Source organism: Budorcas taxicolor, chromosome 1, assembly GCF_023091745.1.
Source record: "Budorcas taxicolor isolate Tak-1 chromosome 1, Takin1.1, whole genome shotgun sequence".
NCBI classification, from domain to species: Eukaryota; Metazoa; Chordata; class Mammalia; order Artiodactyla; family Bovidae; genus Budorcas; species Budorcas taxicolor.
The window spans coordinates 136,076,466-136,097,153 of NC_068910.1; the positions used below are offsets into that span (position 1 = coordinate 136,076,466).

Below are 20,688 nucleotides of genomic sequence, written 5' to 3' on the forward strand. Positions count from 1 at the left end.
GGCCGAGAAATAGAGGGTGAGAAAAGGGAAGGGAGGTCAAGGCTGAGTCCTAGTCTTCTGACTTAAGCATCAGTGGAAATGCCATTTACTGAAGCATCAGTGGAAATGCCATTTACTGAAGGAGTCAAAGAATTGTTTCAGACATGCTCAGTTTCAAACATTAGGGAGAAATACAGCTGAAGAAATCAAATAAGAAGTAACGTCTGGTGTTTAGGAGATATTTGGGGAAAAAAGATATATACACAAGAATAATTAACATAAGAGTCTAACCTTAAAACAGAAGACATCTGCTAAATAGTAGCTACTTGAATAAGCAACACTGGATGCAAATTCTCCTTGATTAAAAAATGGCTCCATCAAGATTAGAAAAGTTCAAAGTTTTGAATATAACTAAAGAAAAAGTATCAATCAGAAAGTTTCACACAGAAGAAAAGCATAGAAATCACAAAAAAGAACAACAAAACCAGAGTACAAGCACAGAAAAAGAGAACCTGAAAAGGAGATTCCTAGGCCCACAAAATACCTATCCTAGGACAAAAGAAGCCCACCTTTGCCAGCCATCAGTGGCAAGTATGCCTAGTGTATACAGAGGTACATTTTAGGCTTAATCAAGAGTCACTAAACACACCATTGATAAAATTAAAGATCCTTGACCTGATCTATGCTCACCAAGCATTAAAGCAGTTCTTTTATCAATCAATTTTTATCTCCTTATTAATAAGGTAATATTTTTAACTGGGTTTCAGAAGATTCTTGATAAACATTTAACTAGAATATATCTGGATTTTGACCATTCTGAGTTTTCTATCATGCTGTGTCTTTTCAATATAAAGATGCACTTCTTTTTAATTGAGGAAAGTTTTCTTGAGTGAATTATAAGTTCAAGCATTTATTCCCTTCTTTTAAAGAAATTTACCTTTTCCAGAAAGTCTATTATATGCTATAATATAATACAGCATCCCTGGGTTGGGAAGACCCCCTGTAGAAGGGAAAGGCTACCTACTCCAGTATTCTGGCCTGGAGAATTCCATGGACTCTACAGTCCATGGGGTGGCAAAGAGTCGGACACGACTGAGAGACTTTCTCACATAAATATATATATATATAAAATAACCTGTTTTTTTCTCTCTAAACTTTAAAAACTCTCTTTGCTTTTGTTTCATTTTGTTTACTTTTCCTATTGTATCCTTTATGTCCCCTATTGATTTTTTTCTATAATGTCTCTTTGTGTTTCAACTTAAGAAAACAGTTTGCTTTCTTCTTTCCTGGGTTATGCTAGTTCAAAATCAATCTCTTCTGGTTGTTAAGCCATCTTTTCCTCCTGCCAATAAGCTTTGTTGTTTGTTTCCACCTCTTCTTATTAGTATCTCTGTATGAATGCCAGGTCAGTTCCTTTTAAACTGCTTATTACTGAATGAGTTGGCTGGACCAGAAAGTTTGGAGTGCAGGGTAGAGATGGAAGCATATTTTTACATCCTTTAAAAGCAAAAAAACTGTCAACTTATCTGATACTAGCAACACAGATGGTTTTGACCAAATATGGGTCCCCCTAGTTCTCTCAACAAAACCGCATCAAGGATGGCTTTTGCTAGCTTGCTACTCCAATTTCCATGTACCCTGCTATAAACAAGGGATTTATAGCCCCTCACCTTTACGAAGTTCAATTTAAGTTTGGTTACCACTGAGCATTCTCAACATTTCATGTTTTTACCCTTCTCTTCTTTCCATGTAGCTTTTGCCAGATCAAAACTAGCCTTTACCTGTATTTTGTTGCCCAGATATTATACCTGTCTTCTTAGTTTTGCTTAATGCTAGGTGAAGCTGTATGGACAGAAGTATGTTTATATTTTATTTTCATTGTTGATTTTGTATTTGGTTTCCATATAATATACCTATTGGCAAGAACATGTTGGCCAGAAGATAAAAGCATGGCTAAGTCCCAGTGGCAGCTTCTGTTTCTCACAAAAATTAATAAGTTGGAATTCTGACTTCATCTATTATTCCTTAATTTGCTTGATTAATGTGATTTATTTGGAACTTACCTCTTAAATGAATTTATTCTTGTTCAGTTATGAACCTAGAATGCTATGGTTTATAATAAATATTATATTATGAAATAGCAAGCAATGCCCAATATACTACTATCACGTTAAAACACATATTGGGGTTTTGTTATAGAAATAAATTCTGCTCCAAGAAAAGAATAATAAATGTAACTAAACTAAATGTTGCCAAATTATAGAATGTTTTGCCTGGCTCCTTTAGTCACATCATTCTTTCCTTCTTCACCTTGTTTATGAACACTAACTAGTATGCTATGTATTCTTTTGGGTGTTTAAGCTTTTTAAATTCCACTGAGGTTTTACTGAAGTGTTTATGTTGATGTACACTAGAGTCTTGTGTATGCTTAATATGACCTCAGATTTTCCATTATCATCTCCCAGCAGGAACCTGGCAAGGTTATATCCGTAAGACTTCACTATTTAGAAACATATCATATTCCAAATTTGTATTCTTTCTTTTTTTAAAAGTAATAATAAAAGCTATTAGAATATCTTAACCTTGATATTAATAAATATAATCTAATTCAAAAGTCAGAAAAAATTGAGATAACTTAATAGACTATCTTTGCTTTTCAACCATTGAGTTAGTAAAAGGTATATTTAAAAGTATGTGTTTGGTTAGATGACAGATTTTAAAAAATTAACATTTAAAAATTAATCCAAATAATGATGAAATATTCAAAGAGCTGGCAGATACAAGTTCCTATATTCTATTTAAAAGCACTTTGATCTGGATGGTGAATTACATTCTAACTAAACAAATAACAGGGTTACCCTGGTGACTCAATGGAAAAGAACCCTCCTGCCAATGCAGGAGAGGTGGATTCAATCCCTGGGTCGGGAAGATCCCCTTGAGAAGGAAATGGCAACCCACTCCAGTTTTCTTGCTTAGGAAACCCCATGGACAGAAGATCTTGCAGGCTACAGTCCATGGGGCTGCAAGAGTTGGACATGACTTAGTGACTAAACAGCAACAGCAACAAAAAAGTAACAGATTAATGAATCAGACAAAAACACAAAGAGAAAGCTAAGCTTCGGAAGTTAACCATTATTAAGAAGAAGACTTCTAAAAACTGAAATAAAAAATATTAACAAAGAAGAAGAAATTAATACCTTCAGGTCGGTACTGTGCAACAATTGTGACAGCTTGGCCAGCATTTTTTAAAGCAGCTGCTGCCTGCTCATGGCTGGCAGTTCTGAGGTCAACACTGTTTACCTGTAAATCAAATCAAATATTGAATTGAAAGAAAACCATCACATTAATTAGAAATCATAATTGCCTGTTTGTTAAGAAGGCATAGATTAAAAAAATTACTTGCAATTATTCTATGACTAAAATATTTTCTTGTTCTGATTTACTAAAAATATATTGCACAGTAAAACAAAAGACTACTATCAATCAAAACATTTTTATTCACTAAAAATACTATGTTTACTGTCAAGTGAACAAAACCAAAACATTTCCCCCTAGGTTTCTAGAAGGCTACCAATCTCTTGAGAAATGTCCCTTAGTTTGACAACATGAAAAGTCAAAAGTGTCATCATTTTGTATATTTCATTTCACTAGTAACTCAAACAATGAAAAGGAAATTCATTTTGTTTATAGCATCATTTCAACTCCTGTCATATTTTCACTATTATTAATCTCAATTTCAGTTCTCTTCCTTTCTTTCCTAAACTAAACCTTATATTCTTTTGGAGTAACTGGAAAGCCATAACTTCAAGTATAAAAAGAGCTCAGATCTCACAGACTGACATTAAATACAATAAATGTTACTAAATGAGCAAGACGACATTCTTTTCTTTTTTAACCCGGGGACCTTCCTTGGGTGAGGTGATCAATCCCACTCCAGAAGAATCAGTTCAGTTCAGTTCAGTTCCTCAGTCGTGTCCGACTCTTTACGACCCTACGAATCACAGCACGCCAGGCCTCCCTGTCCATCACCAACTCTTGGAGTTTACTCAAACTCACGTCCATCGAGTCAGTAATGCCATCCAGCCATCTCATCCTGTCGTCCCCTTCTCCTCCTGCCCCCAGTCCCTCCCAGCATCAGAGTCTTTTCCAATGAGTCAACTCTTCGCATGAAGTGGCCAAAGTACTGGAGTTTCAGCTATAGCATCAGTCCTTCCAAAGAACACCCTGGGCTGGTCTCCTTCAGAATGGACTGGTTGGATCTCTTTGCAGTCCGAGGGACTCTCAGGAGTCTTCTCCAACACTACAGTTCAAAAGCATCAATTCTTCAATGCTCAGCTTTCTTCACAGTCCAACTTTCACATCCATACATGACCACTGGAAAAACCATAGCCGTGACTAGATGGACTTTTGTTGACAAAGTAATGTCTCTGCTTTTCAATATGCTATCTAGGTTGGTCGTAACTTTTCTTCCAAGGAGTAAGCGTCTTTTTAATTTCATGGGTGCAGTCACCATCTGCAGTGATTTTGGAGCCCCCCAAAATAAGTCTGACACTGTTTCCACTGTTTCCTCATCTATTTCCCACGAGAACAGGCAACTGAATTTCTCTTTCTGAAAGGCTGCCAGTACCTACCTAGTACACTGCACAGTACACTACCTTTAGAGAGTGAAACTTTTACACTACAAAAAAACTTAACAGGATATTGATATGAGCATTAGACTTAGATGTAACTAATTTAAATATTTAAGTTGGTCTTCTCCCCTAAGAACCATCAGTGAATAAAATACAGCAATGTTTGGGACCTTTAATGAATACTTTTGGAAAGGAAGAGAAACTATCATGCAATTTTTATATGAAAGTTTGTTTCTTCAACATCTAATCTAAAACTTGTTAAAAGTTACACATCAATTTTATAAAATTTGACTACAGCCCAGAAATTTCTGGGATGTAAAGAACATTTAAAACAGTGAAGACCTGATGTTTTATATTATCTATAAAGGATATCACTATGTAACTAAGTTAATACGTACACACACCTTTCGAATGAAAATCAAGACACAAAAACCTTAATCTAAATGAATGAAACATATCGTGGTTTTATTAGAGAATATCTCTAGCTAAAAGCCATAAAAAACTCAACACAATGTATAAATAGCTTTACATTGAACATAAAATCCTAATTCTAGCAGAAAAAATTAGAGAAGAAATATAAAAGGTAGACAAACTTTCAAAGATTGTTGTAGAAAATATTATAATTTTTAATGAATTATTCCTGAGCATCAAAGTCTTTGCCTACAGAAAAAAATCTGAAGACAACCAATATAGATTCAAAACAGAATAATTTGTTAAAAAGACCACAAATTTAAAATGTTCCTAAATAATGCCAAACATTTTAATGTAAAACATTATCAAGGATATCTTATAAGAAATTGTGGTAGTGAGAGGCACACAGTGGTCATTAAAAGAAAAAAAAAAACACACCACTTAAAAATATGGAGATATAATTTATATAAAATCAACATTTTTCAAGTTTAGTGTTTTTGTGGCTTTCACTACATTCACAAGTATTACAATCATCACCATGCTTCAGATCCAAAACATTTTCATCAGCTCCCCCAAACCCCACTACCTATTAGCATTCTTTCCCCTCTTCCCTCTCTTCTTAGACCCTGGCAACCCCTACTCTACTTTCTAAGAATTTGTCTGTTCTGTACATTTAAAATAAAAGAAATATTTAACATGTGGTTATTTCTGTTTGGCTTCTTTACTTAGCTTGTTTCCACAGCTCATCCTTGATTTAGTACATCATCACTTATTATAGCTGAATCATATACTCCATTGTATGAATATTCCATATTTTATTTATCTATATTGTTAATTTTATTACTTTTGATACTACTGTAAATAAAACTGTTTTCTTAATTTCACGTTCAGATTGTTCAGTGCTGGTATACAGAAACACAACTGTTTCTTATATAGTGACTCTCTGTCCCGCAAATGTGCTGAGTTTGTTTATTATCTTTGACTTTTTTAGATCTCATAATACCTTCTGTATATAAGATCATAGAGTCTGCAAATAACATGTATTTTCCTTTTTCCTAACTGCCCAATGTAGAAGCTCCAGTACAAGGCTGAATAAAGGTGGCAAGAGTGGACACCCTTGTTCCTGATCTCAGAGGGAAAGCTTTCAGTGTTTTACCATTTAGTATTATTAATACAAAGGCTATCAGTTTTTCATAGACACACTTTATCAGGCTGAGAAAGTTTTCTACTATTCCTAATTTGCTTGGTGTTTTTATGATGTAAAGGTGGTGGTTCTGAATCATGAGATAGTTTATATCCTTAGCTCTATTAACATGGTGTCTTACTTTGTTCGGCATTCCTATGTTGAACCAGCTATACATTCCTTGGATAAATTCCACTTATAATACATAAATCTTTTTTAATGCTGGTGTACAATCCTTTTTTATACTGTTGAATCCATATGGCTATTTTGTTGAGAATTTTTACATATAAATTCATAAGGGATATTGAGTTTTTTCTTCTTGTGATATCTTTGGTTTGATACAAGAATGAATTGGCCTTGTACAATGAGTTGGGGAGGGTTCTTCACACCTATTCCCTTTTTTGGGAAGAGTTTGTGCATGACTGGTGTCAATAATTCTTAATACATTTCATAGACTGCACTAGTAAGGCCAGCTGGCAATGGGCTTTTTCCTTTGTGGGAAGTTTTGATTATCAATTCAACCCTTAACTGTTAGAGATCTATAGTTACAGTTTCTGTTTCTTCTTGAATCAGTTTCAATGGTTTATTTCTTTCTAGAATTTATCAGCAATTACACAGTCATGTTCAACTCTTTGCAACCCTACAGACTGTAGCCCACCATGCTCCTCTGTCCATGGGATTCTCTAGGCAAGAATACTGGAGTAGGTTGCTGTGCTCTCCACCAGGCGATCCTCCGGACCCAAGGATGAACCCAAGTCTCTTGCATCTCCTACACTGGCAGGTGGATTCTTTACCACTAGCGCCACCCATATACAACTATATATCATGTTTAATCTATATGATAAATGTAAAATGTCCTTTTATTTTTAGTAACAATTTTTGTTTTAAAGTCTACTTTGTCTGACATTTGTATAGCCACTCTATGTGTTTCCTGGTTACTGTTTGCATAACGTATCTTTTTCAACATTTTATTTTCAACAAAGATTGAATCTAAAGTGTGTCTGTTGTAGAAAGTATATAGTTGGATCTTTCTTCATCTATCCTGCTAATATCTGTCTTTTAATTGGAGTATATAACACATTTACCTTCAATACATTATTCAACAGAAAAGATTTATGTCATCCATTTTACTATTTGTTTTCTTCACACCTTATGTCTACTCCTCTATTACTAATGTCTTTGTAAAATAGATATTTTCCAGTGTACTATTCTAATATCCTTTAAAAATCATATATACACATATGAGTTATTTTCTTAGTGGTTTTGATAGATTATAATTAACACTGTATAACCATTTACTTTGGATTAACTTAGTTTCAATAATAAATAAAAACTCTGCTCTAATACTCTGTGATACTCTTGTCATATAAATTACATTTTTAAACAATGTGTGTGTGCCCATCAACAGATATCTAAAATTATTGCTTTATTTAATCACTGTTTAAATTATACAGGAGGAAAGTGCTACAAACAAAAAATACACTTATGCTGTTTTATATTTACCTATGTATTTTTAAGTGTTCTTTATTTACTCATATGGATTTAGGTTACTCTCTAATGTCATCTCTTTTTAGTCTGAAGGATTCTCTTTAGTATTTCTTGGGTTTACTGCCTATAACAGAACTTAAGGAGATTAACTTCCCTTAGGTTTTGTTAACCTAGCACTGGGATTTGTTCTTCATTTTTGAAGGATAGTTTGACTGGGTACAAAATCCTTGGACAATGGCTTTTCTCTTTCACAACTGCCTTCTGGCCTCCATGGTTTTTGACAAGAAATTAGTTGTTAATCTTACTGAAGATTCCCTGTATGCAGTAAGTCATTTCTCTTTGCTTACAGGGTTCTTTGTCTTTGGATATTTGATTATGATATTAACATATCCGTGGTATGGATCTCTTCAAGTTTATTCTACTTGTAGTTCACTGAGCTTCTTAGATGTGCACAATGTTTTCATTAAATATGGGAACTTTTTAGCTATTTATTTATTCAAATATTCTTTCTGTCTCTTTCTCTCCCATCATTCTGACTTTATTATGCATATACTGGGACATTCGATGGCATCCCTGCAAGTCTCTGAGGCTCTGTTAATTTTTAAATTTTTCTTAATTCTTTTTTCTTTCTGTTCTTTAGCCTAGGTATCTTAATAGACATATCTTCAAAGTTTGTGGATTCTTTTTTTGCCAGGTCAAATCTGCTGTTGAGCTTGACAAAGAGGATTTTTTTTTTCCTGATTTCACTTACTGTACTTTTCAACACCAAAATTTGTTTCTTTTTTATAAAAGTTATCTCTTTACTGACATACTCTACTTGGTGAGATACTGTTCCTATATTTTCCCTTCATCCTGTAGATATAGTTTCCTTTAGTTCTTCAAACATATTTAAAATATCTCATTTAAAATCTTTATCTAGTAGTCTAATTTTGGGCTTCCGTCGAGACAGTTTCTACTGATTCTTTTTCCCCTGCATATATTTCCTTGTTTTGTTGAAAACTGGACAATTAAAAAAATAAATAGCAATTTTGGAAATCAGATCTCCTATCTAGGGCTTGTTATTACTGCTGTTTGTTATGGTAGTCGTTTGGGGACTTTTCTAAATTCTATAAGGTTTATATTTTGTTATATGCGCCACTGAAGTCTCTGTCTGATTAACAGAGTGGTTAGTTAATGATTGGACACAGACTTCCTTAAATACCAGACCCTTTGTTGAAGGGCTCTGTGTACATGTTGGGTAATGCCTTCAATGATCAGTTAGACAATTGATAATTCTGCCTTAATCGTTACCCACTTCGTGCACAGAGCCCCATAATCAGCCAGAAGTGAGAGTTTAGGGCCTTTTCAGGTCTTTCCTGAGTAGGCATACAGTCCAGGACATGTATGTGTCCTCCTAGATTCCAAGGAATAAGAGCTTTTCAAAGGCCCTATGGAGGTTTCTCCCTAGTTTTTCCTTTTAAGTTTTCAATTAGTCTACTGTCTGCCCCAAATGTTATGCAATGTCTCAGGAAACCATAATATGTCTGTAATTATCTTGACACTTAGCCCAGGGGAAAAGGCTTCTGCATTGGTGGAGCTTTGAAGCAGGTCAAATACAGAGAACCTTTAAAATAAGGTGTTCCAAGAACCACTAGACAGGTCAAATTATAACAGTTCTTTGGAAAGGAAACTATGAATATTCTACTACCATTTTGCTTTCTTTACTGGCTTAGGCCACCAGTTTTCACCATAAATTTTGGCTATTTTCCAAGGCTAATATGGTGAGGGAAATAATAATATTTCCCTAATAAGGCAGGGAAATTAAAACTGATAAAACTCAATAAAAACTCCACAAACCTCACTCTTAGGGAAATTCAGCATTTTTTTTTTCCTTTCCTCTTCTTGAAGAAATACTTCCTGAATTGTTTTAAGTCTTTGGTTAATTTCCAGAGTTCTAAAAAGCTTATTCTAACAATTCTGGCCACTTTTCTCATTGTTTTTATGGGGGACAGCATTTCTATTGAAGTCTTTTGAGTCACTTTCCATGACTCTAAAATTTCAGTGCATATCAACTATGTTCTCCTCTATTCTTGGCATCATTGGAAATAATAGTAATACCTCCATTTATATCATAGTGGAAAATGTAGTGTTCAACATCTGTAATAAATTCTGATTTCAAAAGCTTCTGTCTTCAACAACATTAAATATATCAAAGGGAATTATTTTATAGAAATCATTATTTTCTCACTTCCCAAATAACTTTTTATACTTTTCTCAGTAATATGGGTTATCATTAAGAACATTAATAACAAGGGTATAATAACACAGGAGCAGCAACATCAGTATCTCATGGAAACTCGTTAGAATACATATTTTCAGATCCTACCTAAGTCATACTGCATCAGAAACTCTGGGAATGAAATCCAGGAATTTGTGTTTTAATAAAGGCTTGGGGTGATCTATAGTGAGTTGAAGATTGAAAATAGTTAAATTTTATGTAAAGAGGTACTTAACCAAGTGTCCCATAGTTTTCTTTTAGTTTTTAGTACATTTTTTCATGTTTTTCTCTTTATCCTAACGTCTTTCCTATTTTTCTTAGGATATTTCCCTACAGAAGTTAGTAACTACTAAAAATTTTAAGATTACTGACACGTACTGCCAAACAGAAAGCTGTATGTAACTTATAGTAACATTAGGGCAAGCAAGTGGCTGGGACTGTTGAGACTTTCAGTTTTAAAACTGCGCCTATAGGGGTTGTCAGACCTGGGGCTTTCAGTGCTGAAACTGGAAAAGTTCTGAGTGAGCCAGGTTGTGTTGGTCGGTCAGTCTAACATATTCTAGCTGTGTGTTAGTAACCCACATCAACAGTTTCACATGGAAATTTACAAAACATCTATTTTTGTTTTGAGTTTTTCACACTTAACTCTTAAGCCAACTGAGAATTTATTTTGACACAAGGTGTGAAGTGAGGCTCTAAGCTAATTTTATTCCACCAAGTAACTAGCTAGTTTGCCCAACATTTATTTTTTTTAAAAATTCACTCCTTACCACTAATATGAACACTACTGAAAGTCATTTTTAAAATTTGAATTACAGTATAACTTACAAGCAATAAAATGTACAAATTTAAACAGTTCAGCTGGAAGGACTTTTGACAACTGTATATGCCCATGAAATTACAATCCCAAACATACCTTTTCCACCTACCAACCTAGAAATCTCCATTATGCCTCTTTATGGTAATCAATACAATTACCAGCAACCACGTTCTGACTTATCAGTATAAATTATGTTGCTTTTTCATGGTTATCTTATAGTCTTATAAAATTATCTTATAATAACTATATTAATTATAATAGAGTATGTATTTTTGTGGTGCATTCTATATTTACTCAACACAATTTTTTTCAGTGTCATCTGTGTTGCTTGAGTGTCATTATGAATAAGCTGTTATGAACATTCCTATTATAGTGTTTCTGTAAACAAAAGATTTCTTAGGTAAAATGTGGGTGATAAGGTTAGATGCATGTTTAATTTCTTTAAAACTTAGTCAGAAGTTCTTGCAGCAGTTGCATAGTTTTACATATCCACCAGTAATGAATAATAACTGCCCACATTCTTGTCAATGCTTGCTGCCATCATTTTTTTCCCCTTCTAGTCATTCAACTGGGTAGGATATGCTACTTCACTATGGCTTTAGAAATGTTTTTATTCAGGTACAATTTACATTCAGTACTCTTTTTTAGTATACAGGTAAAAAGTTTTGACAACTGTGTATATTGTATAGCCACTGCCACAATCAAGATATAGAAAAGTGACATTGTTCCCAAATTCCTCTAAACCTGCTCATTCACTGTGCTTTTGCATTGCCCTGATGCCTAATGTTAAGTACTGTTCCATGTGTTTATAGGCCATTCATACACCTTGTTTTGTAAAATATCTGTTTCAGTCTTTTGCTTGTTTTAAAATTTACTCATCTTTCATTGCTTCTTTGTGGGAGATGTTAATATATTCTGGATATGAGTTTTCTGTGTGATATATGTACTGAGCATATTTTTTCCCTACTGTATGGTTTGCCTACTTGGTTTCTTAAAGACATCTTTTTTTTTTTTTAAACGGTTAGTGTTTAATACATCTTGTCCAAGAAACTGCTGTCTGCCTCAGGGTTGCAAAGATATCCTCCTACTCTTGGTCCTGAGCAGCTCAAAGTACAGAATTGCTGAGGTTGGTTTTCACAGATCTTCATCTCAAAAGTTCTCTATTCATTGGCAGGTGCCTTGTATTTTGAGATGCTCTGTGTGACTCAGTAATAATTTTCTCTTAATTCTCTATTGCTTCCAAACCTTTGGTTTACAAGCTCCAAGTTCTTGGTGAAGACCCATGAAAAAGAGAAGGGAGGTAGATACAGACTTGCTCTGTGACTTCTTAGAATTTTTATCAGTTTGACCAGTCCACTGAGGCCATTACATGTTGGGTAAAGTTTTGGCTGATATCTTCCTGTATCTGTCAAATCCTTCTCTCTCCCCTACCACTCTCCAAGGAGAAGCTGCCACTGTGTTGTCCATGAAGGGCTACTTACTGTCTGGAAGTCAATTTACCTAGGTTACTTTGAATCGTCAGTTCTCTTGATGAGTCTAGTTTTTAAAAACTTATCCAGACTGTTTTTGGTTGTTATGATAAGAGTGATGGTCTCTTAAGACACTCAATATTATAACCATGTAACTAAGGTGTGCTTCTGCTTTAAAATCTGTTCTAATAATCATTATTTTCGGTTAGTATTATGCTATTTTAGTTGCTGTAGCCTGAAACATTTGAGAGCAATTTCCACTTACTTGCACTGCATACGAATATACTTTCTACAATTGCAGTACCACTGCCTATTTGAAGACTCAAATTTCCAAGAGTTTCATTCAAGTATCAACTAGTTATACCAAGATCTGAGAACAACTAAAACAAAAAAGAGATGTACTTCTTTTGTAAATGATCAGTCATCACCTTTCTGTCTTGGATTCAGTCTATTTTTAATTATATAGGATCCTCAGAAGGATCTAAGTATGTGCAAGGAAGGATCAGGTGGCAAGAGGGACTGATCTGAAAATGGCAATTAAAAGATCCAAATTTTGGAATGCTTTTCCTATCATGTTCTAGGCACATATATTTTTGGCTTGAAGAGTATTTTCTGACGTTTACTTTAAACTGAAGAAATGATTTAAAATAGTTATTAACATTGATCAGCACTGCTGACTTGGATATAGGTTTTTTCCTATATCTCAGATCCTAAATTTTGGAAGTGTTACCTAAACATTTAATTAAAACAAAATGACACAGCATAATATAGTGGTTAAGGGGAGGTATTATTAGCTACTGTGAGCAAATTAAACTCTGTTCTTCAGTTTTCTCATTGGAAAAATGGTTATAAGGATGATGCTCCTGAGTCTACTACAAGCAATATAAGATATTTTCAAAGAATACCACTCACCAATTCAGGCAGCACTGAATACCAACATATAAAGTATTACTGACATTAAGCTCACAATGCAAAATTTAGAACATAAGGAAACAAAGCATGTCATCATAAAGTAACATGTATTAGACACCTAAACTTCAGAAAATAGAACTATTATATTATTTACAGAATACAGACATATCCCATTTTATTGTGCTTTACATTACTGTATTCACAGGTACTGCATTTAAACAAATTGGAAGTTTGTGGCAACCTTGCTTTCACCAAGTCTATTGGTGCTATTTTTCCAATAGCATTTGTTCACTTTGTGTCACTTTTGTGTCACTGTCACATTTTAGTAATTCTTGAAATACTTCAAACCCTCCACCAGCAAAAAGATTATGACTTTCTGCATATCCAGATGATGGTTAGCATCTTTTAGCAATAAAATAAAATTAAGGTATGGACATTGTTTTTTAGACATAATGCTAATCTAACAGACCTAACAGAAGCAGAAGATATTAAGAAGAGGAGGCAAGAATACACAGAAGAACTGTACAAAAAAAGATCTTCACGACCCAGATAATCATGATGGTATGATCACTCACCTAGAGCCAGACATCCTGGAATGCAAAGTCAAGTGGGCCTTAGGAAGCATCACTACAAATAAAGCTAGTGGAGGTGATGGAATTCCAGTTGAGCTATTTCAAATCCTAAAAGATGATGCTGTGGAAGTGCTGCACTCAATATGTCAGCAAATTTGGAAAACTCAGCAGTGGCCACAGGACTGGCAAGGTCACTTTTCATGCCAATCCCAAAGAAAGGCAATGCCAAAGAATGCTCAAACTACTGGACAACTGCACTCATCTCACACGCTAGCAAAGTAATGTTCAAAATTCTCCAAGCCAGGCTTCAACAGTACGTGAACTGTGAACTTCCAGATGTTCATGCTGGATTTGGAAAAAGCAGAGGAACCAGAGTTCAAATTGTCAACATCCCTTCGATCATCAAAAAAGAGAAACAGAGTACAGAAAAACATCTGCTTCTGTTTATTGACTAATGCCAAAGATTTTGACTGTGTGGATCACAACAAACTGTGGAAAATTATTTAAGAGATTGCAATACCAGACCACCTGACTTGCCTCTTGAGAAATCTGTATGCAGGTCAAGAAGCAACAATTAGAACTGGACATGGAACAACAGACTGGTTCCAAATAGGGAAAGGGGTACGTCAAGGCTGTATATTGTCACCCTGCTTATTTAACTTATATGCAAGGTACATCATGAGAAATGCTGGACTGGAGGAAGCACAAGCTGGAATCAGACTGCAGGGAGAAATATAAATAACCTCAGATATGCAAATGACAGCACTCTTATGGCAGAAAGCAAAGAAGAACTAAAGAGCCTCTTGATGAAAGTATAAGAGGAGAGTGAAAAAGTTAGCTTAAAGCTCAACATTCAGAAAACTAAGATCATGGCATCCGGTCCCATCACTTCATGGCAAATAGATGGGGAAACAGTGGGAACAGTGGCAGACTTTATTTTTCTTGGCTCCAACATCACTGCAGATGAACTGCAGCCATGAAACTAAAAGACACTTGCTCCTTGGAAGAAAAGTTACGACCAACCTAGATTGCATATTAAAAAGCAGAAACATTACTTTCCCAACAAAGGTCCTTCTAGTCAAAGCTATGGTTTTTCCAGTAGTCATGTATGGATGTGAGAGTTGGACTATAAAGAAAGCTGAGTGTGGAAGAACTGATGCTTTTGAACTGTGGTGTTGCAGAAGACTCTTGAGAGTCCCTTGGACTGCAAGGAGATCCAACCAGTTTATTCTAAGAGAAATCAGTCCTGAATATTCATTGGAAGGACTGATGCTGAAAGCTGAAATTCCAGTACTCTGGCCACCTGATGTGAAGAACCAACTCATTGGAAGAGACCCTGCTGCTGGGAAGGTAGAAGGTGGGAGGAGAAGGGGATGACAGAGGATGAGATGGTTGGATGGCATCACCGACTCAATGGACATGAGTTTGAGTAAACTCCGGGATTTGGTGAGGGACAGGGAGGCCTGGCGTGCTGCAGTCCAAGGGTTTGCAAAGAGTTGGATATGACTGAGCCACTGAACTGAACTGAACAGACTACAATATAACATAATCCTAAGTTTTATATGTATTGGGAAACCAAATATTTGTTTGACTTTCTTTACTGCAATATGCTTTATGGTGGTGACCTGGAACTGAATCTGCAGTATCTCTGAGGTATGTCTGTATAAAATAAATTGGTTTAAAAGAAAAACCTAAAAGAACATAACATAACAAACTTGACACAGATGAAGAAAATTTATGAACTAGAAATCAGATCTGACTGATAATTACCTAATGATAAAAAATTTGGACTCACCAGGAAGGAAAGTTGATTCTAAAGTTGGATGCATCTAACAGCATAGCTTCAAATATACAAGGAGAAAAATTGCTGCCAGGACAAACTGTTAGACCTACTTCCATTCACATAAACTTTAAAAGCCGTTTTTAATAATAAAGCAACAACAGACTGAAGCATAAAGAAGATATGAACTATGCAAGTAACAAAGATGAGTTAACAGACATAGAAAACCTTGCAGTCAACAAACAGAGAATGCATACTTTCTTCAAGTATATTCATAAAGACTGACATATTTTAAGTGCAATACCAAAAGAAAATCTATCATACAGAACATGTTCCCTGTCAACTCTGTAACTCTACATTAAGCTGTAAAATGTTAGAAGAAGACAGCCAAAATACCTTCCATATCTTTAGAATATAAAAATTTTTAATAATTAACAGGTCATAGTTAAAATAGTAAAAACATTATTTTGATTAACATATCCTACCGATATAATACGATCTCCTTTTCTGAGCTCTCCACTAAGATCGGCAGGTCCTCCAGCCAAAATAAAGGAGATAAATATTCCTTCTCCATCTTCACCTCCCACAATGTTGAAACCAAGGCCTGTTGAACCACGATGAAGAACAACTTTTCTAGGTTCCCTGAAAATGAAAAAAATATTGAATACCTTAAAATATATACAGAACTTAACAGTCTATCAATGAGAATTCCCCACTGATATATCATATTACCATACTATTAAGAAAATTAGATGAAATTTAAAGGAGTTTTCTAAACTTTGGGGAAAAGAAATTCTTTCTAAGCCTAGAAATTAAAAAGAAAAATCCTAGTTTTATACAAAAGCTAAAAATCCTTTTAGCAAAATATAAAATTAAAATAAAAAGGTGAAAGCAACGTGAAAATTTTAAAAAATGATATAAAGAGCCCACTCAAAAAATAATACTCATGAAAAGTTGATTGTCTAAGAAGTAGTTACTCCATTTCTCACATGTTGAAATAAGTGGATATCCCTTTGTGTTTAGAGAAAGTACATAGGTCCCCTTTCCAGTCTCAAAGGGATAAACCATGAATGACCTATGCCAGTCACTGTATTTCCACTCTCCTCTGATAATTTGAGGCTATGACCCTATTTTGGCCTTCGAGAAATAAAGGGAAATTTTACTGTCACTTTCCTAAGATAGACAGACCATAACAAGGACAAAGCTCATTCTGTAGCCACACAAATCACATTTGTTCCCTTCCTTATCCCAAATTCACCCCCACAAAAGAATGAACTATAAAATCCCATTACTGATTTGGATATATTACAATCATGAAGATGGTTAAAACCAACAGAATCCCAGAGACATCATGGACCTAGGGTTGCTACACAAATGTTAGAAATGCCCATCTCTAGATTTTTTTATATAAAATAATTAAATATCTTTATTTCTTAAGTCACATCCCTCCAATTCATCTACCCATCTCTGCTTTTCATCTATTTTTCTACATGCATCTCTTGTGCTCCCTCCAACTCACAATTTAAAATCTCTGAAATCGGGATACATTTTACAACTAATAATGCTGCACATCCGTTGCCAGTTGTACATAACTGTGTGAGAACCATTTACATTTTCAGTAAGACTACGAACATTCCAACAGCAGGCTATTTTAGATATGATGAATCACAGAATATCATTTGAGATCAGAATGTCTCATACATGGTAAATATTTTAAAAATTTAATCTGCTTTTTAAAAAAATACTGGAGAAAGCTGTTGGTAACAAATGGCTTAAAAGAATATTTCTAAAAATTGAATTTTAGGGATTCTTTCATATAATGTAGGACTAATCTTAAATATCTGTCTGCTCAAAATTTAAAGTGGTGTTTTCCAGTCACACACAGGTATTTATCAATCAGTTTTGTCAGTTCACTTCAGGATTAACAAAATCATATTTTCTTGTCAAAATCAGCAAAATTAAACAATATGTTGTTTAGGAAATATACACATATAGACATATATGAAAGAAAAAGAGGAATAATAAAATCAAAATTCAGGTAAGAAGTTAACTTGGTGGGGCAGTAGGAGAAGCAGGGTAGGATCAGGGGCACAAGGCCAGTTTTACTATATTGGTGCTGTCTTATTTCCTTGTTATATTGTGGCCTCATGGTGAGGATACCTATAGTACATTAAAACATATGTAGGAATTATAATGCTGCATTAGCAAATAATAATTTAAAAATATCCTGCTGAAATTTACCAGTATTTCCAGAGGAAAATAAATTCTAATTTTTCAAATATCATATGCATATGAAGAGATCTTCAACAGCACTAATCATTAGGGAAAGGCAACAAATCACAATGAGCAACATCCCACCTGCTACAAAGGCCATTAGACAAAACAAAATAGAAAAAGCAAGCACTAATGAAAATATGGAGAAACTGGAACCCTCATATACTGATGGTGAGAATGTAAAATGGTGTGACTGCCATAGAAAACAATTAGGTGATTCCTCATGTACCTAAATATAGTTATTACCATGTGCTCCAGTAATTCCATATCTATGTATATATCTAAAGCAATTAAAAGTAAGTATACAAGCAGATATGTGCATGACAATGTTTATCATGTCATTACTCATAATACCCAAAAGGTGGAGACAAACCAAATGTCCATCAACAGATGAGTGGTAAACAAAATGTGGTATATACATACAGTGAAATATTATATAGCCATAAATAAGAATTTGGATGCATAAAACAACATGTATGAAACTTGTAAACATTATGCTAAGTGAAAGAAACCAGATACAAAATGTTAAGTATTGTAAGATTCCACTAAGTGAACAGTTTAGAATATACAAATTTACAAAGATGTAATATGATTAGAGGTTATCAGGGGCTAGAACAGGAAATGTGAGTTAATGCTTAATGATTACAGAGTCTGAGGTGATGAAAAGGGTTTGGAAAAAGACTGGTGTTGGTCATTAATGCCACTGAACCACAATTTGAAAAGGTTACAATAGCACTTTTTATGTTATACATCTGTTCAGTTCAGTCACTCAGTAGTGTCTGACTCTTTGCAATCCCAAGGACTGCAAAACATGCCAGGCTCCCCTGTCCATCACCAACTCCTGGAGCTTGCTCAGGTTGATGTCCACCGAGTCGGTGATGCGATCCAACCATCTCATCCTCTGACATCCCCTTCTCCATCTGCCTTCAATATTTCCCGGCATCAGGGTCTTTTTTTAATGAGTCAGTTCTTTGCATCAGGTGGCCAAAGTATTGGAATTTCAGCATCAGTTCTTCCAATGAATATTCAGGACTGATTTCCTTTAGGATGGACTGGTTGGACTGCTTTGCAATCCAAGGGACTCTCAAGAGTCTTCTCCAACACCACAGTTCAAAAGCATCAATTCTTCGGCACTCAGGTCTCTTTATGGTCCAACTTTTACATCCATACATGACTACTGGAAAAACCATAGCTTTGACTAGATGGACCCTTTGTCGGCAAAGTAATGTCTCTGGTTTTTAATATGTTGTCTAGGTTTGTTGTAGCTTTTCTTCTAAGGAGCAAGTGTCTTTTAATTTCATGACTGAAGTCACCATCTGCAGTGATTCTGGAGCGCAAGAAAATAAATTCTGTCACTGTTTCCATTGTTTTCCCATCTATTTGCCATGAAGTGATGGGACCAGATGCCATGATCTTCATTTTTTGACTGTTGAGTGTTTTTTACCCTCAACAAGCCAACTTTTTTACCCTCCACTTTCACTTTCAAGAGGCACTTCAGTTCCTCTTTGCTTTCTGCCATAAGGTGGTGTCATCTGCATATCTTGAGGTTATTGATATTTCTCCTAGCAATCTTGATTCTAGCTGGTGCTTCATCCGCCCAGCATTTCACATGATGTACTTTGCATGTTAAGTTAAATAAGCAGAGTGACAATATATAGCCTTGACATACTCCTTTCCCACTTTGGAACCAGTCTGCTGTTTCATGTCTGGTCTGTTACTTCTTGACCTGCATAGAGATTTCTCAAAAGGCAGGTAAGGTGTTATATATATTTTACCATAATTTAAAAAATTTCTATTGTAATACATGAAAATCACAGAGCCATACATTTTAAATAGCTGAAGTGTATGGTATGTAAATCATATTGTAATAAAGGTGTTAAAAAATGAAATTTAGAGTCATTAACTATATGCTGGGAATTCTTTTATCTTCCTTTTATATTGGTAATGTGATATACTCTCTGAAAAAGTGTTTAGGGTCAAACTGTGTAAAGCTTCTAATATGAAGTAAAGATTTCAATACTTCATTATCTGGGCAAAGTAATAGAACTATCAAAAGAGAGTGATAAAACACAGCATTTTAGAAAGACATATTCAATAATCAACCACCTGATTTTAAAAATATAGGGAAACAGGTAGGCCTGTTGTGTAATACTAAAAGTTCAACACAATATTCTAGACAAGAGATATGTAGTGAAAAAAGATGGGAATAGCAGTGAAGATGCTAACATATTTTTAATTTGAGAAATATGCTGACTAAAGACTACATAAACCGTTAACTACTTCCACTTTACTTCTATAAATAAACACTATTAGATAATAGCAACAAGAAAACAGCCATGATAGATCAGTATACTAGCACAGCCTAAATGTTAATAGCCCTAAAAATTCATATCAGAAACATATAATCATAGATGCTATTCTTTCTGACAACATACATTCTAAAACAATTACTGAGCACCTATTAAATTAAATCCTCAACACTGGTAACTCTTGAAGAAGAGGACAGGACAAACACTCCTATCTGACATTTAAGAGATCACTGCTTAGAGTTGGTAGTCTAACTAATACAGAATAATTATAAAAGTTCAAAAAAAAAAGTCAATAATAATAAAATTTAAAAAACATAAATGACATTAATTGGTACCATTTACCATTAAATTCTATAAAGCTAATATGAAATACTTCCATGAAAGTTATACAGCAAACTGTTCATATATAATACATTACTAAGTTGAATAATATGAAAAACACCTAAAATATTTTTTCACTTTTTGTTTCCTACTTATCTAAGTTTTTTGGGAATAAAAAGATAATCTGCAAACTTCAGTGAGTAATGTTAGTAATGTTAGATGAAAGTAGATTTTAGGTGTCAGAATATCAAATATATATACCAACAAACAAAATTCTAAATA

At 34.4% G+C, this 20,688-nt stretch overlaps 1 protein-coding gene across 1 annotated transcript in view; it reads right to left on the minus strand.

Moving 5' to 3' along the window:
* DLG1 (discs large MAGUK scaffold protein 1) overlaps nt 1-20,688 on the minus strand; it is a 264,721-nt gene that overhangs the window by 56,369 nt on the left and 187,664 nt on the right. The window contains exons 13-14 of the mRNA XM_052646229.1: nt 15,988-16,144; nt 3,177-3,279 (exon numbers count right to left, since the gene is read on the minus strand). Of these exons, the coding sequence (XP_052502189.1) occupies nt 3,177-3,279; nt 15,988-16,144 (260 nt within the window). The remainder of the gene's footprint in view (nt 1-3,176; nt 3,280-15,987; nt 16,145-20,688) is intronic.